Source organism: Simochromis diagramma, unplaced genomic scaffold (genome assembly GCF_900408965.1).
Source record: "Simochromis diagramma unplaced genomic scaffold, fSimDia1.1 OVJJ01000371.1, whole genome shotgun sequence".
In the NCBI taxonomy this organism is placed as follows: domain Eukaryota; kingdom Metazoa; phylum Chordata; class Actinopteri; order Cichliformes; family Cichlidae; genus Simochromis; species Simochromis diagramma.
In genome coordinates this window covers 2,042,928-2,066,222 of record NW_024386920.1, presented here as the reverse complement: position 1 = coordinate 2,066,222, position 23,295 = coordinate 2,042,928, and the positions used below count along the sequence as shown (strand labels likewise).

The 23,295-nt window shown below is 40.8% G+C and overlaps 1 protein-coding gene across 4 annotated transcripts in view; it reads left to right on the top strand.

Annotated features, from left to right (window-relative positions):
- Window positions 1-23,295, top strand: part of LOC120736502 (arf-GAP with dual PH domain-containing protein 1) — a 46,302-nt gene that overhangs the window by 16,999 nt on the left and 6,008 nt on the right. For 3 of the 4 annotated variants that reach the window (XM_040036681.1, XM_040036683.1, XM_040036684.1), the window contains 5 exons: window positions 2,687-2,814; window positions 10,129-10,220; window positions 14,969-15,051; window positions 20,290-20,402; window positions 20,511-20,657. In XM_040036681.1, coding sequence (XP_039892615.1) covers window positions 2,687-2,814; window positions 10,129-10,220; window positions 14,969-15,051; window positions 20,290-20,402; window positions 20,511-20,657 — 563 coding nt within the window. The remainder of the gene's footprint in view (window positions 1-2,686; window positions 2,815-10,128; window positions 10,221-14,968; window positions 15,052-20,289; window positions 20,403-20,510; window positions 20,658-23,295) is intronic. The other variant, XM_040036682.1, reaches the window with a different exon arrangement.

Here is a 23,295-nt window from a genome sequence, read left to right as displayed (position 1 = left end):
CTATCCTGTTGAGAAACATCACTCATGTACATGTAGAGGAAAAAGCCCTCTGCGTATGTGCATGTGTAGTTGTGTGTGTGTGTGTGGTTTTGTGTGTGTGTGTTGTTAGTCAGTCATGCGGCCACAGTAATCTCCCTGAGTGCCGCCTGTTTCTCTGTAAGGCCTGACTCAGACAGAGATGACCTCACCACCGAATGGCAGGTTGTATGTTTTCATGTCAGCAGGGGTTGGTTTGGTGTGAGTGTGTGTGTTTGTGTGGGTGCCTGTGAGTTTTTATATTGTTGTTGCGAAGACCTAAAAAGGAAGAGGTTTGATTCCCTTACATTAAAGCGCTGCTGCTTGAAGCTTCATTGCACTCCAGAATGATTAAAGGATGACTTGACGTTTATAAAAGCATCACCTGCTTGTCATGGGTTAAAAGAGATGAAATGGAGGAAGATTATCGCAGATGTCAGCTAACGCTCTCGGGGGAACTCACATCATCCCTCTGTTTGCTTCTTCCACTCCTCCAAACCCTCATCTCTGTTCTCCGCTTCCATCCAGATCTCTAAACCTTTCCGCTTCAGCCTTGAAACGACAGAGATGCAGAAATGGTGTTGGGTTTTGGGGTTTTTTTTTTTGCCTCCTTCAACCTTTCGTTCCCCTGCCTCTCATATGATTCCCTTGAGTATTACACACTGCTGTCACTGTGTGTGCATGTGTGTGTGTCTGTGGTGCGCCACGCTGAGGGCCTCTTTATTTAAGAAATAGCAGCTGCACAGAGAGTGAGATACAGAGAGAAAGACTTTTGAATGTTGCTCAGTAAGGGCACCCTCAGTACTTTCAGTCGCTTGTAGCTGTGCACATGCAGGTTAGGATGTGCATATGTTCTGTAGCACAGTATACACACACATGCATATGCATCCATTAGCAACATCTTAATCCATAAATGACACACCTGCACACTAACATTAGCCAATATAATCACCTTTGAACTTATAAAATATATTTTGTTTTCGTTAATACTGCATACTGATAGCACAGACTGTATATAAAAGATGGAAATAACTGGCTCTGACTAAAAAAATGTTCATGGACTTGTTATTCACATGTTTGTCTCAATAAGCTCGCCCTGCTTGACTGTTTACTTACAATACAATACCTTAACTGTACAGTAACTGGCTCGATGGAAGAAGACTACGGTGGTCCAGAGAGGTCAAATAGATTGCAACTTAAGTAGCAAATAGAAAAATGCTGCAAGAGCACACAAATAACAACAGAAAAAGAAAAAATAATGGCACAGACCAAGTGACAGAAACCAAAACGTGAAGGATTTCCCTCAGACACACTTAAAGTGGTCTTAGTGCTGTGTCAGGCCCATCCATCCATCCATCCATTCGCTTATCCTTTTCTTCAGGGTCGCGGGGGGCGCTGGAGCCTATCCCAGCTCTCATAGGGCGAGAGGCAGGGTACACCCTGGAGAGGTCGACAGTCTGTTGAAGGGCTAACACACAGAGACAGAAAACCATTCGCACCTATGGGCAATTTAGATTGATCAATTAACCTATCCCCACTAATTGCATGTTTTCGGACTGTGGGAGGAAGCCAGAGTAGCCGGAGAGAACATGCAAACTCCACACAGAAAGACCCCGGCCTGATGCTGGAATTGAACTTTCTTTTCGTAAATGATGCTTCCTTTACTTCCCATCCCTTCGCTATTCTCCCTTAGTTTTTGTCAGTAATCAGCCTAAAAGTTGAGATTTTTGAGTATTCAGTGGAAAAAAAAAACACCAAATGCACACTGCGATGTCTACAGCTAAAAATACCAAACTTTCAGCTGAGAAACTGGAACAAGAAAGACGATCACTTCCAAGTAACTAACTGTGGCTGCCAGGATTGCTTGTCATTTAGTCTTACCAGTCAGCTAACTTGAATTGTGATTCTTTGCATTTGCTACCCACCAATCAGCCCATCTGTGGTATTCACATGTGTGATCCTCTTTGTTTCTCTTTCTCATATTCTAACATTCAGTTTCTCACTTTGCTCTGTCTTCCTCTTTCCGTTGCACATCACGCCTCTTGACTTTGAACACTTCATCAGCATGGGCAGACTCAGCCTGTGTGTGATACAGTGACTCACATGCACCCTGGCTGACCACCCACAGATGCTGCTGCTGCTGCTGTTGTGCTGCGTTGCAGAGAGAGTGGTTTTTCTTCAGTTTTGCACATTCTCCCAGAGTCTTTATGTGTGTGCATTTGTGTGTCTGATGCAACTAGCTCGGTAACTAAGGTCTGATCAGATCTCAGGTGGTCTGCTTCCTGCCAGTAGGCTAAATAGGATTTCCCCAAAATCATATTTTGCAGCCCTGCTCTCCTTTATGAGCAGGAGCTCACTCAGCCACAGTCTGGTGTAATATTCGCTTCATTTACTTTGCCTCTGTAACCTCTTAACAGCGCTGGCATCAGCACCTTCAGTATTTATAGTCTGAACCTTGAGCTGCTGTTCTTTTTTGTTAAAGCATCTTCATAACAAGACTTTTGCACCCCTCCTTTTTTGTTTGTCCTGTATCTTTCTCTCTGTATCGCGGTCTTGTCCTGCTTTCACAAATTTCATTTCTTCCTTTTCCCTCTCTCTCTCTTTTACCTTCATCATTTCTCTAATCCCCCCCCCGGCTCTCCCTTCTTCCCTTTCTCTGTCTCTCCTGCAGAACCAGACTGGGCGTCGCTGACTTTGGGTGTGTTTGTTTGCCAGGCCTGCTCGCTCCTTCACCGGAGCATCCCACACATCAGCCGGGTCAAGTCTGTCCAGGACACATGGGATGCCAGCGAGGTGGAGGTAGGGTGGGAATGTCAAAAATCTCCACATACCTTTAACCTCAGTCCACTTGCTGACATTTGATGACATTTGACATTTGAACAATAAAATGAATGTGAGACAAGGCTTCCACAGCATTGAATTCCTACACTCCTACATTTTGTGTCGAGAGAAAGAGATGGAGGACTAACGCCGCTGTTTTGCTAGCATACTGCTCGCACTACGCCTCCACAGCGTCAGATGGTTTGGGGTCACAGGCAAGCGACAACTACGATTTTCTCAAGAGAATACAGGAGGAGGTGTAGTCTGATCAGGTGTAACACACGGTGTTTATCAGGACAGCATCAAATATTTTTTTTAAAATATGGCAATAAAACCAACTTTGCGATGCTATTAAATTACTGTGATGATAATGTCGTGAACAGAGCTTTAATTTAACATCAAATACAATCCACCTCCTCTGTTGTGTGGAGTTCAATTCACTTTTATTTATATAGCACCAAATCACAACAACAGTTGCCACAAGGGGCTTTACACTGTAGGAGCCTCTAATAGTACAGAGAAAAAAGAAAAGAAAATCCCAACAATCAGACGACAACCTATGACGAAGCACTTGGCGAGAGTGAGAAGGAAAAACTCCCTTTTAACAGGAATAAACCAGGTTCAGGTAGCGGTGTAGAGCTAGAGATTGACAGTAACTATTGATTAATTGCAGAGTGGTGTATAAACACAGAGTGGAAAGAGGTGAGTGAAGAAGAAACACTCAGTGCATCATGGGAAGCCCCTTAGCAGTATAGACATATTGTAGTATAACTAAGGGACGGTCAGTGTCTCTAAAAGTAGAGAAGGTGTGTCTCCCAAATACAAACTGGGGGTTGGGGGGCATCTGAAAGCTGAAGGCTCTGCCTCCCATCCTGCTTTTAAATACCCGAGGAACCACAAGTAAACCCGCAGTCTGAGTCTGATTTGTCAGTTGGACATGGAGAAAGGTATCAGCTAAGCCATCAGCTGATGTGGGCAGACAGTGAGATCACCTGATATTCAGGGATTGCTAAACAACTAGCCTGTCCTCTGTCTGAAGGTAGCTAAATCTGCCAGCAACTTTGGAACTAGAGACTAGAGATTTAAACATTAATTAATTTTTATTTATTTTACAAACCTCGTGGAAAAAGCCATCCAGTTTCAATTCAAAAGGGAATGCAAAGGAAATCATTGTATTATTAATCATATAGTTTGTGAACTAATTATTTTAAAAATCCATTTTACAGTCTCTTTTAACTTCAACTGTGAGAGACAGAATGTGAAAAAAAAATCCATGAATCCACATGGTAGGATTTGTAAAGAATTTATTCGTAAATCAGGGTGGAAAATAAGTATTTGGTCAATAACAAAAATACAACTCAATACTTTGTAACATAACCTTTGTTGGCAATAACAGAGGTCAAACGTTTACTATAGGTCTTTACCAGGTTTGCACACACAGTAGCTGGTATTTTGGCCCATTCCTCCATGCAGATCTTCTCGAGAGCAGTGATGTTTTGGGGCTGTCGCCGAGCAACACGGACTTTCAACTCCCGCCACAGATTTTCTATGGGGTTGAGGTCTGGAGACTGGCTAGGCCACTCCAGGACTTTCAAATGCTTCTTACGGAGCCACTCCTTTGTTGCCCGGGCGGTGTGTTTTGGATCATTGTCATGTTGGAAGACCCAGCCTCGTTTCATCTTCAAAGTTCTCACTGATGGAAGGAGGTTTTGGCTCAAAATCTCACGATACATGGCCCCATTCATTCTGTCCTTAACACGGATCAGTCGTCCTGTCCCCTTGGCAGAAAAACAGCCCCATAGCATGATGTTTCCACCCCCATGCTTCACAGTAGGTGTGGTGTTCTTGGGATGCAACTCAGTATTCTTCTTCCTCCAAACACGACGAGTTGAGTTTATACCAAAAAGTTCTACTTTGGTTTCATCTGACCACATGACATTCTCCCAATCCTCTGCTGTATCATCCATGTGCTCTCTGGCAAACTTCAGACGGGCCTGGACATGCACTGGCTTCAGCAGCGGAACACGTCTGGCACTGCGGGATTTGATTCCCTGCCGTTGTAGTGTGTTACTGATGGTGACCTTTGTTACTTTGGTCCCAGCTCTCTGCAGGTCATTCACCAGGTCCCCCCGTGTGGTTCTGGGATCTTTGCTCACCGTTCTCATGATCATTTTGACCCCACGGGATGAGATCTTGCGTGGAGCCCCAGATCGAGGGAGATTATCAGTGGTCTTGTATGTCTTCCATTTTCTGATGATTGCTCCCACAGTTGATTTTTTCACACCAAGCTGCTTGCCTATTGTAGATTCACTCTTCCCAGTCTGGTGCAGGTCTACAATACTTTTCCTGGTGTCCTTCGAAAGCTCGTTGGTCTTGGCCATGGCGGAGTTTGGAGTCTGACTGTTTGAGGCTGTGGACAGGTGTCTTTTATACAGATGATGAGTTCAAACAGGTGCCATTTATACAGGTAACGAGTGGGGGACAGAAAAGCTTCTTACAGAAGACGTTACAGGTCTGTGAGAGCCAGAGATTTTCCTTGTTTGAGGTGACCAAATACTTATTTTCCACCCTAATTTACGAATAAATTCTTTACAAATCCTACCATGTGAATTCATGGATTTTTTTTTCACATTCTGTCTCTCACAGTTGAAGTGTACCTCTGGTGCAAATTACTGACCTCTGTCATCATTTTAAGTGGGGGAACTTGCACAATCGGTGGCTGACTAAATACTTTTTTGCCCCACTGTAAATGGACAAACTTTTAGATGTGGATTGTTATGAAATTAGCTAAAGCTGATGTAAAATATTTTTGAGTCTTCTGCAACTGTAGAATAATATACACATGAAACACTATAATGTATCATACATACGAGTATTAGTTGTGAGAAAGTTGCTTTTAAAACCTATGAAAGCAACAACTGTAAACAATGGTCAAGTTGTAAAGTGAGCCACTCAGTTTAGTCGACTAGCTAACGAGGTGGCAGTATGTTTTTTTATCACCATTATTCATGGCAGCTACAGCTGAAATATTGCATAAACATAAGCTTTCATGCAATCTAAATGGATGCCTTATATTATTATTCATCTTTGTACAGTTGTCAAGAAAGTGGAAAATAGCCATAGAGACCAAAATTATTTTTGTAGCAGGCTGTGCTTTTAATATCTGTGGGGTCATTTTAGAACTAATGACCATTTGGGGAACTTTAGACTTTCACACATGTGGCTTGGCTTCATGTTTTAGCACCGGAGATGGTTGTTTTTAGCAACTTGTAGCATCATAACTAAAGTGGTGGTGTTAACAGTTGTAGCAAACAGTCCCTTTTGTTAGGATTGTCTTTTGAGTCGCTCTTGCACTTGTTTTAGTAAAATGGCTCCTAGTTTTACATTTTGTGTGTTTTGAAATGTGTCATTCCCAAAATCGCACATACCTTTGAAGTCCACTAGTTAACACCATGACAATTGCAAAAGCAATGGAAACAAGACTATTTGCCAAATGGTTGTGAATGTTTGCTGGAGGCTAATGGCAGTTGCTGGGAGAATGATTGCTAAAGCCCCTGTCACGTGGCCTAGAGACCAATCAGTGACCCCCCCAAGCCACATGTCACTTGGCAACAATGTGTACTCCTCAACCAGTTAGCAAAACCCCTTTGTGTTTTCTTTGGTCGCTAGCTTATTGCTAAATTGCTAAACCATTTGCTTTCAAATTAAAAGTTGTGCCTTTTGAAACATATTGGCCACTGCTGAGGTACAACTTTTACTTTGACAACAAACTTTCATTTCCAGTTTGTATCACAGTTTTTCAAGTCGTATTATTGCTCGGCTAATAGGAACTATTAGTGCTGGGATTCTGCTAGCAACCAAAGAATTCACTAGGATATTATTGGCAACTGATTTCAGCTGGCAGGAGCCAGCAACCTCCAGAAACCACTGCCAACCAGTGGGGGAATACATGATGTATCACTGGAGGTGATACAACCAGTGACTGTGTCACTTCCGCATGACATCACATGAGGAACCTGAATAGAAATCTATGGGAAAGCAGCTTTCTGTCTCGACTTCTGTAAAAACTTTCTTTATGAATATATGGGCTCAGTCACTTTTGGGTCATACTGTGTTTCAAAAAGGGATATTATCCATGGTATGTTAGTTAGCAACGTGGAAAGGCAAGTCATTACCCAGTGAGCAAGCAGTTTCACAATCAGAATTGCTCTTCTTTGTTACATCCAGTTTTTTAAAACCAAGATGGCGGCGGTGCAAACGTTAATCTTTGCTGCCTATGGGTAACTTCAAGCCAAACAGTTTATTAACTCAGAGAAGTGAATAAACTATCAATGTTTTATATCAGCTGAGTTTAAATGTTTATATTCTGTTATGAGTCGATTGAAATAACTGCTAGAATTCTTTATTCTTCACGAATATGTGCAAATCCCAATATAAGCGTGCATATTTGATATGTGACTGTACCAAATACATTCAGACAAAAACAAAAACCATGGTAACTGAAGCTTAAGCATCACTATTGTTTCTATGGAAACAACCCAGTCAATGGACATGTGATATGGACTATGGATAATGTGACAGAATTAAAAAAATGAGGAGGAGCGATGTCATTTAAAGGAAAAGTGGTGGATTTTTGAAACCCAGGGCATCTCTGTCTGTTGACACATTCATTATATTTCTAGATTAGCCATAGTGTTTTTCTTCAGCATAAAACAAAAGGCTGCATGATCAGAGTCAGAGTCTCATGTGGCTTGATACAGCCAGTATTGATCTTCCAATAATACTTAGATTTGCTGTGATGCCTGTGCCCTGATATGTGAATTCTAACCAGCTCTATAATTCTGACCTTCAGCCTAACTCTGACTTCCCAGTGGAAGGAGAATATCTCACCATATGGATCAATAAGCATTATTAGTAAAATAATAGTTTACTCTTTTCCCTTGTGTGCCTTGCGATCATGTCCCGGTCAGAATACATCTTCAAGGCATCCTAGTACCGCCCCTGCAAATGTGTAAACACAGAATGCATATTTGGACTTCTGTACTCTGCTGGGGATAAATAAAGTTGTCCGTGAATGAAACAGTGTTGTCGCTCAAAGACTGTCAGTCTGTGACAAAAAGGGACTCAGGGAGCGGTGATGTGAGTCACCAGGAAGGTTGAAGATGTGGGAGGACAGTAATTGGGATGTTATGGGGATTTGACTTAAGGGGTGAGCAGTGGGGGTGTTAGCAAGGAAAATGGAAGAAGAATACACAGGAAGGACAGAGCATTTGGATAAAACCAGAACAAAAGCACATTTATTGGCGGATGGGGGATACATTTGATTGAGGTACGGGAATACACGAGGGCTTTGTGACGTGCGTTTGGGTTAATATAATTGGGAGTGTTTTAGGATGATTTTGAGATCACTGTTGAGACCTCTGGAGCTCTGTTTTGGTCCCATACCAATAAAATGTCAGTAATCGGAGGAACCACAGCAGTATTCACTTTATTAACTGAACATGGCTTCTATTGGGATCAGTGGAAATGTGTCTGTGGTTGTGTTCAGCTAGGTGCTACAAATCACAAGGATATTACTTCATTTTGTTTTGGAATTATAATACCACATTAGGCTTTATTTACACCATGTACTAATGTTTAATCTGTATCTGGACACATTATCTTACCCTTGCTTTTAATGGTGCAACGGAGCAGGCTCAGAAATATAACATAAGACACCACATAATACACCAGAATCTCATTTTTAATTAAAGGCTGGTCATACACCAACAGAGCTAGCAATCCAAGAAAAGTGCAGAAAAAAGTCCCGAAGGGTAACAATGAGGATATGAACAAGAAGCACAAGGAATACAACTCCAGGAAGAGAATATGAGGAATATAACTAGGAAACTGTCTAGAAAGCTTAACTTCCAAGACAATCTGGCATGTTACAGAGAGACAAAGAAGTATATATAGTAAAAGAGTATGTAACTGGTGAAAACTGATGTGAAAAAAGAACAAAGTAACTAGATACATACATCACTAAAAATGAGAAAATAAAATGGGAAGTGGCACAACAGAAACCCAAAACCATGACTCAAATATTGCATCTAAATGCAAATAAGCGAGGGGGCAGGCAAGCAGGATCAAGGGAAGCAGTCCTCCTTTGTGGGCTTTTGTCATTACTTGTACTAACTGGGGTCTCATAAGTTACCAGGATGAAGTCGAGCTGGAGCTTTCACCTTGCTTTGTGTGGCTGATTCAATCTCAGTTACACTTTATGCATTATGCACGTTCTTTTTTTTTTATCCTTGCCCAGACTACACTGCACACTGCTGCATATTTATCAGTATATAAATTGAATCAGCTTTGCTATTTTCATGGATATGTATGTGCTTAAGCAGTTGGATCTATAATAAATTAGACTGTAGATAACGAGAAGTCATCCAGTCTCATGTGCTATTGCAGCGTTAACCAGGTTATCATGAAGATCGGGTTTAGCAGTAACTGAAGGTCATGCTCCGCAGAAGCTTGAGACAGTTGCGAGTGGGTTTTTTTCAGCCGTCTGGTGGAGTTAAAAATTCACATGAAGGAGAGGAATACAGTGAATGGATGTGGTACAGAGGTGATTATACCAAATGACAGGAACAGCTGATTCAACATTGATTGATTTCATGTTCATTCAAGGTGCCAAATTCATCATTCGTCACATGAGCTGAATTTCAGTGGCTTTCTTTAGAAATCTGCTTCTATTTGACGTTCACAATAAAATGCCACAGTGCTGCATCATTCCCCAAAGTCCCTTAAAGGATAAGAAGAAGCGTACTGAGGGATTGTGCCAGCTGGATTGAGCTAAGGGATTATCCTAGGATGAAATGTACGACGGAGGGAACAAGGGCAGGAGGAAAATGTGTCCCAATGCAGTGTGGCCATTTCCACCCTTAATCCTATAAGAAAGCCAGAGCCTTATTGTCAAGTGAACAAGTTCTAACATACTTAAGGTTTTCTGTGCTATAGCCCACTGTTTTTAATCTAATTTAAAGTTAAATGTGAATTTTTTCTTCCTGTTATTATTGTTAATGATAGTAATAGGATTAAAACCAATATTACTGGTGCTGCTATTACTATAAATATAATAAACTTAATGCAGTTATGTCCCCAAGTAAAGTATAGCAAAATTATGGTTCATTAAAAACTGGGTAGATAAAATGTATCCGGTTTTCCATTTAACCTTGATATCTGAAATGCAGTATTAAATATTGAGCTGCGGACAGTGTTTTGATGACTAGGTTTTTCTTTCTGTTTTCCTTTCAGTTAATGGCTGCAATGGGAAACAGTGCAGCCAAGGCCAAATATGAGCAGAAGGTTCCGGCTTTCTACTATAGACCAACACACACTGACTGCAAGTAAGTACACCTTTCAAATTAATCTCAAAACACGAACACTAGAAAACACAGCCTTGTGTGTATAAAGTTTTTATAGTTGCATAACCAGTTTATGTCTAATGTTAAATTAGCTTATTCTTTTTTGTTAGCTAGCGGGTGACTGTGTGCTAGGACTGAGTGAACTGATGTTAGGCCCTTTCCTGTCAAAGGAACTTGTTTTTTCTGTGTGTCAGGACAGCAGGAACCACTATTTAGGACATTTCTTAGGGCTGTTTTGGTTTGTAGAAAAAAGTATATGTTCTGGGCTAAGTGGAGGCACAGGATACAGCCCTAAAAACTACTAGACAAGGATGATTAGCTAAACCCAGAGAAGACAACACAAACAACTGCCATTTCTGTCCTCTTGATAACTACCAGTCTTCTCTCCGTTGTCATTTAGTTGCCTACGTGGCAAAACCAAACCCATCTTGTTTCCCTCTATGCTTCCTGTAGTGTAAAGTCCACTTTTGTACATTTTCAAAGTTGAATACAGAATAATGTGTAATGAAAAGGTTGGGATTGTTGGGAAATCTACTTAATTATTATATTAGCTTTGCAAGTATTACATTCTTTCTTAAAGGCCTAATGAAGGTAGAGTGAACTAGTGCTTTCTGTACTTAAAGAAATCACAATGGCTGCTCTGAAAAAAGCAGAAGCAACAGCAACAAAAAAAAAAAAAATGGTAAAATGGCCTGCATTTGTATAGCGCTTTTCTAGTCCCTAAGGACCCCAAAGCGCTTCACACTACATTCAGTCATTCACCCATTCACACACACATTCACACACTGGCGATGGCAAGCTACGTTGTAGCCACAGCTGCCCTGGGGCGCACTGACAGAGGCGACAAGTTATAAGAACATTCATAACAGCGACTTGGGTTTAGGCCAATTAATTCATTATGACTATACTTATGTGATTGTGTTCATTTGTGGTGCAAAGTTTTCTGATAGTAGCTGGTATGTGCATGTAATACACACAGAGCCAAACCTGCTGCTATACCTATTAGCTAGGCGCTAACGTCGGCCACCGTTTGGTGTTGGACAGCTAATTGCAGTGTACTTTTATAGCATTTGAGCTAAAAAGAAGCTGCATGTTTGTTCAGGAAACAGCTGTAGATTGTGTATCATGTGTTATATCACGTGTTAATCACAGTGATCAGGAAGCATCACATTCTCTTATTTTTTGTGTGTATGAAAGGCCATGAAAAGCAGTGTGGTTTTGTTTGTGTTATTATTTTTACTGTAAATCTGCAGGGGTTTTATTCAGCATTTCTGAATATTCTGGAGGCTGTTATGTAGTACACATTGCACCAGCATGTGCTTTGAATCAGCCTCAAATAGTACTTGAGGTAGCAAGGCTTTCATTTCTTGGCATTTTAGGAGTGTTGTTCCATTTGTCTCCCTGTCTTCCAGTAAATTTAATGAAAAGAGACAACCAAGAGAATCCAAAAGACTGACAGAAAGCCTAGAACTAGAAGTGAGAGAAATACCCTTCTCAGTATCAGCTGTCTGTTTGTGCTCTCACCCAGTGTCATCATTGGGTGTCATTTGAAGAAAAATTTGCCAAGAATGTTTACCTCTAAATGTTGATAGAATAGTTAATGTATTTCCTCTGTGCAGAAAAAGAGATGGTGTGAGCCATTTAGAGCATGCTGGGGAGAGGCAGAGAAGGAAACGGAATGAGAGAGATTGTTGGCATGGCGATGAGCTGCCTTTTTGTTTGTTTTTTATCAGTGAGAAGGAAGAAGGTTTAAAAATGAGATTGCCACCTTTACATTAGGCTTTGGTACAAGGCTGTGATCAGGTTGCTTTGAGTTGCATTGCAATAGATATCTATGAGTGTTATATGAGTATAAGCTTAATGGATATTCCATTATTCTGTTTTATTGAGGATTAAGTAACAAATTTAAAGATGCAGCAGGGATGAATTAAGAAGTTTAAAAGTGCTGCCATGGCCATTGTAAAACTAAGGAAGAGGTTTATGAAAAAATAACATGTAAAGCACATTCTTGTAAAGGTACATGTCATACCCTCCTCCTATTCCGGGATATACTTCTATTGCTGTAAGCATTTTATGAATGATGATGATATTTGTGACATTTTTTTTGATATGGCTTAGATTATTTAACAATTCAAGCTATTTTATTTTGACGGGAGACTGAAGCTGTCCTGAAGTTTCTTCTTCCTCCTTAGGCTGTCAGCAGAATTACAGTGGCCATAAAAAGCCACTTAACTATATCTTATAATCAAGTTGATGAGTTATGATCAGTTTTTGTTTGGTCAGTAAAGCATAGAAACTGGTAAGCAACCATTTGTCAACCTCTGGTTAGTAGGGGAAAATGTGTATTCCCAATCTGGTTGGCAAGTGGTTGTGGGAAGTTGCTTGGGTGAAGTAGGTCCCAAAGAGGGTGCAGAGACAAAAACCTTTGTGTTGCTTTGGTTGTGCCCTACCACTAACATGCACACATATCTAAAAGCTCAATTTTTGCTCTGAAGGCAAATGCTCTTATCGCTTGGTAGGCAATTTGCAAGTGGTTGCAGACAAGTCGTCATCATCTATTCAACTATGGTCAGCTGTGGTAATCACTAATGACCAAAGAAGTGGCAAGAAGGTTTTTGGTGCTGCACCAGATACCTCTTAATGACCAATTTCTTCTAGTGACAGCAAACAGCTTCCCACAACCACTCACCAATCAATTGGGGAATAGAGATTTTTCCATAGCGACTGGTGGTGGAGTCACTGGATGGTCTTTAGTTCTATGCAACACGTTCTCACTCCCAAAGCGTAACATTTTACGCTAGGTGACAAATCGTCACCATATTACGTTTTCGGCTCCAGCAACCACTCACATCTGGTCAGGGAATACTCACTTTTCTCTAGTGACCGGTGCTTTCAATGGGGTCACTAACCAGTCTTTTAGCTTGCGTGTCTGTGACCTTAGCTTCACTTAGTTCAGATGGGTCTTAAATATTTCATCACAGTATTCCACTCTTTTAATCTCCTCTATGTGTTGGGAAAGCGTACAGGTGACTGCATGGTTAAGTCAGAAAATTCAAGTTGGAAGCCAGGAGTAATGCATTTGGCATTTGTGAACTGCCAGGAGAACAAGTAAGAGAAGACCTTTGCCAGCTTGCTTGTTAGACAATAAGAAGATGCAAGTTTAAACACAAATGTCCTCAGAGTAGCAGTTTATCTTGGAGGTGAAAGCCAGTGACTGAAAAGTGAAGAATAAAACCATGTAGTGTGTCCAAGGTCTTTAGAACTGGGGACAATAGGGTGTTGCTGTTCCTTTGTAATTTCCCTCTATATATTCTGGCTTTGTCCTACAGACCGAAGACGTGTTGATTAGGTTAAGTAGTGATTCTAAATTGGCCATAGCTGTGAATGTGAGACTGAGCCTGTATGCCTCTCTGTGTAAATTTGAGTCCACAATGAAAGCGATTCACAGTGACATGGTGATCAGAAATAGAAGAAAGTCAATCACATTCACTTCACATGACTATATGTGAAATAACTGCTGGCGATGTGAGCAGGACCTGATATAAACCGTTCTCTGCTTGAAGCAACTACCAGTGAAAGCACACAAAGCCATTGATTGACATTTGACCTGGCAGTAAATACAAGAGTTACCTAGACAACCAGAGCCTCAAATGTCCAAAAGTGACCAGCTGTAGGCTTCAAAGTGATTTACAACGAGCTCATCGTTTCCAGTGTGGATGCAGCTTTCACCTTATGTTGTATTGGTGATGTCTTCACTACTGCAACCTTGAACTGCATAAGCAGTTGAGCCCAACCAAAACAGACTTTTTAAAGCCAGTACTGATACTGGTTATTTTTTTCATTTTATTAACCCCCATAGGAAATTAGTCCTCTGCATTTAACCCATTCACTCAGTGAAACAGTGGGCAGTCACCAATCGAGGACCCGTGGACCAGTGTGTAGAGACGGTACCTTGCTCAGGGGTACCTCAGGGTAGCCGTTCGGTGGATTTGAATCCCCAACCTTCTGATCATGGGGCAAACTGAGCTAACTCTGCCCTATTTTCTGATGGATAGACAGACATTTTTTCTTCTTTCAGGAAACAAAGTACAAACAGATTTCCTGAACATTTGTTATATGTTGTCATTTATTTACTTCTTTGTGCATGTTTACTCATTTATGAAGTTGCAGTGAGCCCTCTGCTGGACAGACTATGGAACATCAACACTGAAGGGTGTTTCTTCTGCCTCTTCCTTACTTTTTAAATGCCACTTCACATTTATTGGCACATGCCTAATATTGGCTCTAGTAAGGGGTTGAATTAGTCTATGGATGTGAATGTGTGTTTCCACCTTAGGTTTAGTCTTTAGTTCTTATAAATCTCAAATACATCTTGTTTATACCTAAAATAGTATAAAAAAACAAACCCTGATAATACTACAGCTTATTGTTGGGTCTTTGGAGAGCTGCATTTTTGTTTTTTTTTCCATAAAAAGAAAATCCATTTCAAGGTGTGAGATAATTTGATTTTGGCAGTCAAGGGTCAAGGTCACTGTGTTTAAATATGTCTGTCTTCATTTCTATGAGGTCATGCTGTAAGCAAAGTAAGACTCCTGAGCAGTAAAAAGTAACAGTGTGTACGTCTAACTGACAAAGAAAGAAATCATTTTAAGTTTGTGTACATCAGAGCAATTGATGATGAGTGTGCAATTCACATAAAAGCTAACTGTGTGTTTTCATCGTGTCTCCAGACTGCTGAGAGAGCAGTGGATCAGAGCCAAGTACGAAAGGAACGAGTTTGAATTTATCGAGAAGCAAGAGCCATACTCTGCAGGTACGTGCATACTGATAAGGAAGGCTTTGTATAAAAGTCCTCATCAATCTATATGTTCCTACACATCACTGTAACTGCTGGCTTTTTTCCTTTTTTTTTTGCCTGTGAAAGATGAAGACACTTGCAGTGTTCCAAAGTCAGAAACAGAAACTGAGGAATTGGTTTCAGTTCAGATCTTTTGACCCGGTGATGACCGAAAACAAGAGCAAAATAAGACAGCATCAGGCAGGACTGAATAATTAATAATCGCCTACGCACTGCAATGGCTTTATCCCAGCAATGTAAGAAACAGTGTTAGAGGAGCAGTTTGACATTTTAGGAAATTGCACACTTGCTTAGAGTTAGATAAAAGGATTGACGCGGCTCATGTGTTTACGGTAAATATGAAGCCACTGCTGAGAGACCCCTAAAGCCCACTAATCAGCACATCCTGTTTGTTTAATCTGCATGTCCACTGGTTGCCTGGAAACCTCACAGAGATGGCGAGACTCAAAAATGAAAAAGCCTATTTCCAAAATCAAAATATTCCTTCAACACGTCTTTCAAAAAAATATTAAAATGTCACGTCATGTTTATGAGTTAAAAACAGCTCATCCCTGTTGGGGAGGAGGTCTTCAGATAACGTCCGACTGCTCAACTGTCTCTTCATATCCATCCACCACAACAGTAGAAGCACTGGGCAATAGTACTCGAGAACAGACTAAGACTGTATGTAAAAGATGCATGTACCATAATCATTATGATACTGCTTGTGGTTTCTGGAGCTAAAGCGGCATTCATAAACTGGATGGGTTCAATTCACAGGCATTCAACTCATTTCAATTAAATTTTATTTATACAGCACCAAATCAGAACAACAGTCACATCAAGGTGCTTTATATTGTAATGTAGGCCCTATAAGAATTGCATGCCTGATAATTAGTGCTTAGTATCAGACCAATAAAATTCCAGCTTTACTCACCAAAGCTGTAACACAAACTCCTCGGACAGCCTGGCACTCACAGTAAGCCATATTATTTAACAGTTCATCCATCCAAAGAAACTGGGGATGATAGCTATAAAGCTAGGGGCGACCATGGCTCACGGGGTTGGGAATCGCATCTGTAGCCGGAAGGTCGCCGGTTCGATCCCTGGGCTCTCTGTCCTGGTCGTTGTGTCCTTGGGCAAGACACTTTACCCTACTTGCCTACTGGTGTTGGCCAGAGGGGCCGATGGCGCGATATGGCAGCCTCGCTTCTGTCAGTCTGCCCCAGGGCAGCTGTGGCTACAACTGTAGCTTGCCTCCACCAGTGTATGAATGTGAGAGTGAATGAATAGTGGTATTGTAAAGCGCTTTGGGTGCCTTGAAAAGCGCTATATAAATCCAATCCATTATTATTAGACTTACTGGCAGGCTGATATTATTTGCTAATATCGATCAGCAATAATTTGCTGATATAGCTACATTTATAAAAGTCGGTAAGTGAACATTTAAATGTAAAGAGGAGAGAGAGAAACACCTTTCAGCCATGTTATGACGGATGACATTGCATAGTTTGTCCATCAGAGGGCGCAACGTAACTTTCCTGCTGGTGAACATGTGTTTGAAACAACACAAACACAACAATCAGCTGATCCAAGCAGAGTCAGGCAGAGCGTAAAGGATAAAATAAATAGCTACACATAACAAATGTTAAGAAAATATGTTTATATTTCATTTGTCTAAAAGAAAAAAAATATCAGCTGACATGTTGGAATGTCAGATGGTTAAATCATCAAATATCAGTATTTATCTTAAAAGTCGTATATTATCCTATATATTATGCATCATCTTTTATTGCTTTTATTATACTTTAACTATAGAGAAAAAAACCTTTTTGTAAGAGGCTGTAAATATTTGAATTTTATTATTTCGTAATCAGCCTCAAGTGGCCATTTAGAGGAACTGCAGTTTTTGGTAATTCTGCACAAGAAGCATTTTGGCGCATGGATACAAAACACATGAACTCTGACTTGGTTGGGGACGGGGGTTAAAGTACTTTGTGTGTTACCTCTAATGTCTTCACATTTAAATGTATATAGCCACTTTTAGGCTTTTTGTAGCAGTAAATGTGCTCGCTCAAGCTAGAACTACATAAGATGAACACATCTATGCTCAAGCAAGCATACCTCAAAAAGAGACTGCAAAGTGGCTGGTCTGCTGTGGTGCCAGGCTTGCACTGTTTACTCTTCGATAAGCAAAACCTTGAAAAACTCTTTGGGTAAACATTTCCCCGTGGATGCCAGTAGCACAAATTCAATTACCCTGAAACATCCATTGACGACTCTCAGACAATTATTTTCATCCTTCTCCTCCTAAATGGTTGTGGTATATGTTTGCGGTTAAAAGCATATTCGTGCAATGACATTGTAATTGTCACTGCTGGTGAATGGAACTGCCATTAAAAGGAGTATGCTTGCTTGTGTGTGTGTGTGTGTGTGTGTGTGTGTGTGTGTGTGTGTGTGTGGAGGCTGAGGGTAGAGTACTAGTATACATTTCACATCTTGATGAAGATGGTGCTTTCTGATTGGCTTGCAGTGACCTCACCCTCACACACTCAAACGCAAATACACACACACACAACAGAGTGTAATGATATGAGTCATTCTGTCATCTCTATTTGTGCCTTTGTGGTAACGTCATCACTCATTTTGAGGTGCATGTACATAAATATATGTGTGTGTGTGTGTGTGTGTGTGTGTGTGTGTGTTTGAGATTGACTTTATGCAGTAACCTGGAATGCACAGTGACCAACATTGATCTAATATGCAAAGAAGAGGAGGAGAAAAAAAGGTCAGAGAAGGAGGCGAGGGTGGGGACAAGGAGGGCTATTGATTGGTGAGGTAATGCCAGTGTAGGTGGATGTTTCATGCCGGAAAGTCACAGACAGCAAGACATATACATACACACACACACACAACACACACACACACACACACACACACACACACACACACACACACACACACATACACATGCATATATGGAGCAGAATGAGTGCAGAAGATGAATAGATAGAACACAGGTAATCAATGGCTGCTAATAAAAAAAATAGAAAAGACAGCAGTAAAGTAAAGAAATGTGAGTGAATATGAAAATGACTCCTCAAGCTTTTTAACTGTAAAGCTGCAGTTCATAATTTTATGTAAGCTTATTTTTTTATATTAGCAGTGGTATTTGCCTTTTGTTTATGTCATAAAACTGTGTTGTAATAGTTATCGCTGACCTCTGCTTTTCAGTTTATTTTACCAGCAGCCGTCATCTTTTTGTTTATTTTTTTCGGTTGTGACGGACCATGTTTGGTTTTATTTATAGGTGGCATTTATGCTTCCACCCAAAAAAATGCTGGCGAATAAAATCAACCGCTAAAACTAAACTGTGTATGTGAAAATAGTTTCATTTTAAAAAACATTGATTTATCCAGAAACGCTACCACTGCGGCAATATTGAGGTTTTTCAGTTACCCACTGAAACCTTTCCTGGGAATGGAGAAGCTTTTGACACACTGCGGTGTTTTCATTGGCCTCTTCATAGCTTAACAAATGAAACTACCTGTGTGATTAAATAGTCCTGTAAGTGCAGGTGAAACAATCCTCATACAGATGAGGACAGAATTCGACTGCAGTTGTTACTTGTAGTTCTCAACGAGCCCATTTCTCTTTGGTGAATCTCTCAACTTCCTCCAAATTTGGTGGTGTTCCAAGATGGACCTTGGTCTTTAGTTCATCCCACAGATTTTCAATAGCATTCAAGTCCGGCCTTTGTGCAGACCAGTCAGTAACGCTTACTTTGGTTCTTCACCAGGAGTGTTTGTTCACATATATTTTGGGTCATTGCCATGTTGGAAGATCCAGACCCAGTTTTTCTGCTTACTGCTTGAGGTTTTTTTTTCAAAATCATCACATATTCTTCTTTCTTCATGACTAGACACAATGAAGAATCGCACAGCATAATACTCCCACCACTGCTGTGGGGGCTGTGTTCTTTAGGTTGTACACCTCTCCCTTTTTCTCTCCAAACATAAGCAGCATCTTTGTGGCCAGAGAGTTTCAGTTTAGTTTCATCCGATCAGACGAACTTGCAGTATGCATCCAGGTTGTGGAATGAAGTTCTTGGTTCAGCCTCTGAGTCTATACAGGTTCTGTACAGGGTTTTGGTGATTGTCTTGTCCTCTACAATTCCTACTTGGCTGAGTCCTTCACTCGTGTCCTGGCAGTTGCTCTGGGGTCTTTAGTCACATCTCTCGCTACTTTTCTTTCTAGTCTTTGAAGTCTTCTGTTTCCTACCTCTGCGAGGGTTGTTCTGTACTCTGTGACTGTCTTTGAATTTCTTGATATTACTTCTCTTTCCAGTTCTTGACACTTTGAAACACTTTGAAACACTCTAATCATTTTGTATGTTCATCTTCTGCTTTGTGACCATCAACAGTTCTTCTTCTAAGTCTAAACTGATTGCTTTTGTTTTCGGCATGATGCTGTCTCAGCTTTAAAGAAAACTACTATATTTGGAAATGCTATGCTGAAAATCCCTTGCTCTTTTATAAAAGCACTTGGGAAATTTTTGACAAATTCGAATTTCATTGAAATTTCTAAACTTTATTTAGCGTAACCCCCTCTCCTTATTTGTCCTCCCCAGTGTAGGGATTTCAGTTTCATCTTGAATGTAAATTAGTCACTTCTTTGGAGGATTACCCGGTTACGCTTCCTATAATTTTAACTCGCAAAAATAGATCCAGACAAAAAAACACATCAGAGCTCGACAGAAATAGAAGATAAAAGCAAGAAGAAGAGGCAGTGTGAGTCAGAGGGGTTTACTGAAATAGACCAAAGGAGAAGAAGAAAACATAACAGGGCTACAAATAGTGCGGCATGTCATTAACATGGGAAAGCATGTTCTATGTACAGAAACAATAAAAACCGTCTGCGCTGACTCACGCTGTTTTTTTACCCCCTCCCCTGTTTGTTTCTTCCCGCTCTGCTGTGTTTTCTCGCTCTTGCACGCCGTCTCCTTTTCCTCGCTGTCTGCATAAATGAGATTTCAAACGATCTTTGATTTCAGCTTAACTGAAGTATCATCTGACACCAACCAGTTACAATATCTCCCCATCACTGTTGTAAACGTCTCCTCTGTTTGATCTCCTGTCTCCCATAAAGGCTTTATGGTACCAGCTCCCCTACCACACACACACACATTTATTTCTTTTTTTTCTTTCTACCCAGGGTACCGAGAGGGGTTTCTATGGAAACGAGGAAGAGACAACGGTCAGTTTCTCAGCAGAAAGTTTGTCCTGTCAGAGAGGGAGGGAGCGCTGAAATACTTCAACAAGCAGGATGTAAGAAACACGATACAGCCAATAGCAGAATTTCTCTTTGGTGCACAGCAGCCATACTGAGGAATGTGAGACTTTTACAATTCATTGTTTACCCCTGCTCCTGTCAAGGCCAGAGATCCCAAGGCAATAATGAAAATAGAAACCCTCAATGCCACCTTCCAGCCTGCCAAGATTGGCAACCCCTGCGGACTGCAGATCACCTACCTGAAAGACAACAGCACAAGGAACATCTTTGTTTACCACAGCGACGCCAAGGTACGCACGTGCATGTATTACACACATTTCTGCACAAGTAACTCCAAATTACTATGTACACTAAAATGACGGGCTTCTGCTTCTCACGCGCGAAGCTTTAAAAATAGCACAGAGGAGAACTGTGGCCTCAAAAGATGACTCTGATGGCAGAGTGCAGACTTTAATTTGAGGAGACTATGCCTTAGATTATGAACAAAGCACAATACTGTGCAAAAGTCTTTGCCCTCCATCATTTCTTTATATTTTGCTAAGAATCTGGAAAATAGGGAGTTTGTACAATTCTAACAAGCTTGAAAGTCTCCACCACAGCCTGGAGTGTCTTAGGCAGCTTTCTTTCAGTCTTCAGGAACAGTTCTCCACGCTTCTCCAAGGACATTTAAAGCTTCTTTGTTTTTTAGTTTTTATTGGAGAGAAGACAGAAAACCTGGGAGAAAGACCAGAAGGAGAAGGCCTTGGGGCAAATTTAAACCAGGCTTCTGCATCAACATTAATTCAGTTTAAATAAAGTGAATTGTACAACATGTTCTCATTCAAATCGTTGGTGTGTTTCGCGTTTGGAGGCATGACAGCCTTTGAAATAATAATAATAATAATAATAATAATAATAATAATAATAATACATTTTATTTGAAAGTGCCAAGACATCCAAGGACACTTAACAATAGAATAAAACACATAATAGAACAATGACAGAAGAAAAATAAGAAAACAAGAGCACAAGATAACGTACACAAACAACAGGTTCACAGTGAATATGCAGATTTGAAAAGATGGGTTTTGAGTAGGGATTTAAAATGGAGGAGAGAATCAAGGTTTCTTATACAGTGGAACCCCAACTTACCAAATTAATTCGTTCCCGAGGGTCTTTCGTAAGTCGAAGCACCCATCGCGCCTTTTGAGTGAACGATAGGCTAATTGCTAACGGCAACAACAATACGTCGTTTAAGTGGAACAGTGAAGCGCAAGTACAAAAGCCACGGGGTTGTCACATGATTCGGACGGCATTGTAGGCATTCTAGGCTCAGCCAATCAGAGCCAGCAGATTTCATAACACGGGCATTTTGCCGTAACACGGGCAGAAATATTGCCGTTCAGTCCCTTCGTAACTTGAATTTTTCGTTTAACGGGGTATTCGTAAGTCGGCGTTCCACTGTACCTGGGGTAGAGAGTTCCACAGCCAGGGAGCAGAGCAGCTGAAGGCCCTGCTTACCATGATGGTGAGGCGGAAAGAAGGCACAGCAAGCTGAACAGAAGAAGAGGGTCGAAGTGAGCGGGCAGAAGAGAGGTAGGGAGGAGCGAGGTTATGAAGGACCTTGAAGGTGACCAGAAGAAGTTTGTACACTATCTGGAATTTCACACGGAGCCAGTGAAGTTCCTGGAGAACAGGGGTGATGAATGAATTTGTACATGTACCTTTGTTTTACGTTCTGATCATGAATCACTTTGGAAAACACTATCTGATAGGGTTAAGGTTAGGGTTAGGGCTCGGACTGGAATGGACGGCTGGAGCCTCTGCTCTAAGCATGTGTTACCGCCTCAAACGCCATTCTATTGGATTCAATTGACAATCCGGAGCGTCTCATAGTAACGCGAAATGTACCCTTCCGCGTCCTTATGAGACGCCTCGGGCTGTGATAAATCGTCAGTATGTTACGCGTTGGGAATGAGAATTCTCTGGACCTTTATTTATATAGCTCCAATCACAGCTGGCACCTTAAGGTGTTTTATATGGTAAGGTAAAGGCAGTATGTGGGTCACCTGCACAGCCCAGTGAGCAAAACCAGGACACAACGTTCATAGACTGGTCATCTTCTGAACATAGTGTTTTAGGTTTGCCACTTCTTCTTTTGTCCATTTTTCTTAAAGCCACACCATGATGAGATATTCCAAGTTTTCAGCTAATTGCTTTTTGAGAATCATCATCTTGGTTTAATTATACTATTTTATATTTGTCCCATTGTGGTATCTTTGCCATTTTTCAGATTTTTTAACAAATTCTGCACTTTAGTGACAGGCTGCTGGAAACAAAGTGTCTAAAAATACAATTAGTTCTTTGCTAAGCTGTCTGTTCTGTGTCGAAAGAACACTCGTGCGTTTCCTTGAGCTTTGCTTTTTATGCTTGCATGACTCATAAGTCAGTGTTAAGTGGCTTAACAACAACAACAACAAAATATTGCGCTGAAAACATTCAGACCACTTTTTAAAAAATTGCAATAATTTTTACCTCCTTGGAAGCAAAATGTAAAGAAATTAGGGGCAAATCTAGACTTGTGCACAGTCCTGGAAGCAGCCAGTTGTTCAAAAACCAGGATGTTATATTAAGATGAAAATAGCTGTGATTGCTACAGTTTTGCCTGTTATCAGGAAATGAATTAAATCAGTCAGAATGCACTGAGTGCGCTCCACCTGCTAGGCTTATTAACCTTAATTAAAACACAAGCATTTACATCAAATTAAATCTTAACTTTTAACTGTTATTTTAATATGATTTGATACTGAAATGATGACAACAGTAAGCACCTGCATATATTTATGGGATTTCAGACCTAGTGAGAGAAAAATGTGAAGAGGCCTCAAGTCCTGGGGAGTAATGAATCATTCTAGTTGTGAAATCATGTTTTGTCTGGTTGGTCTGGCT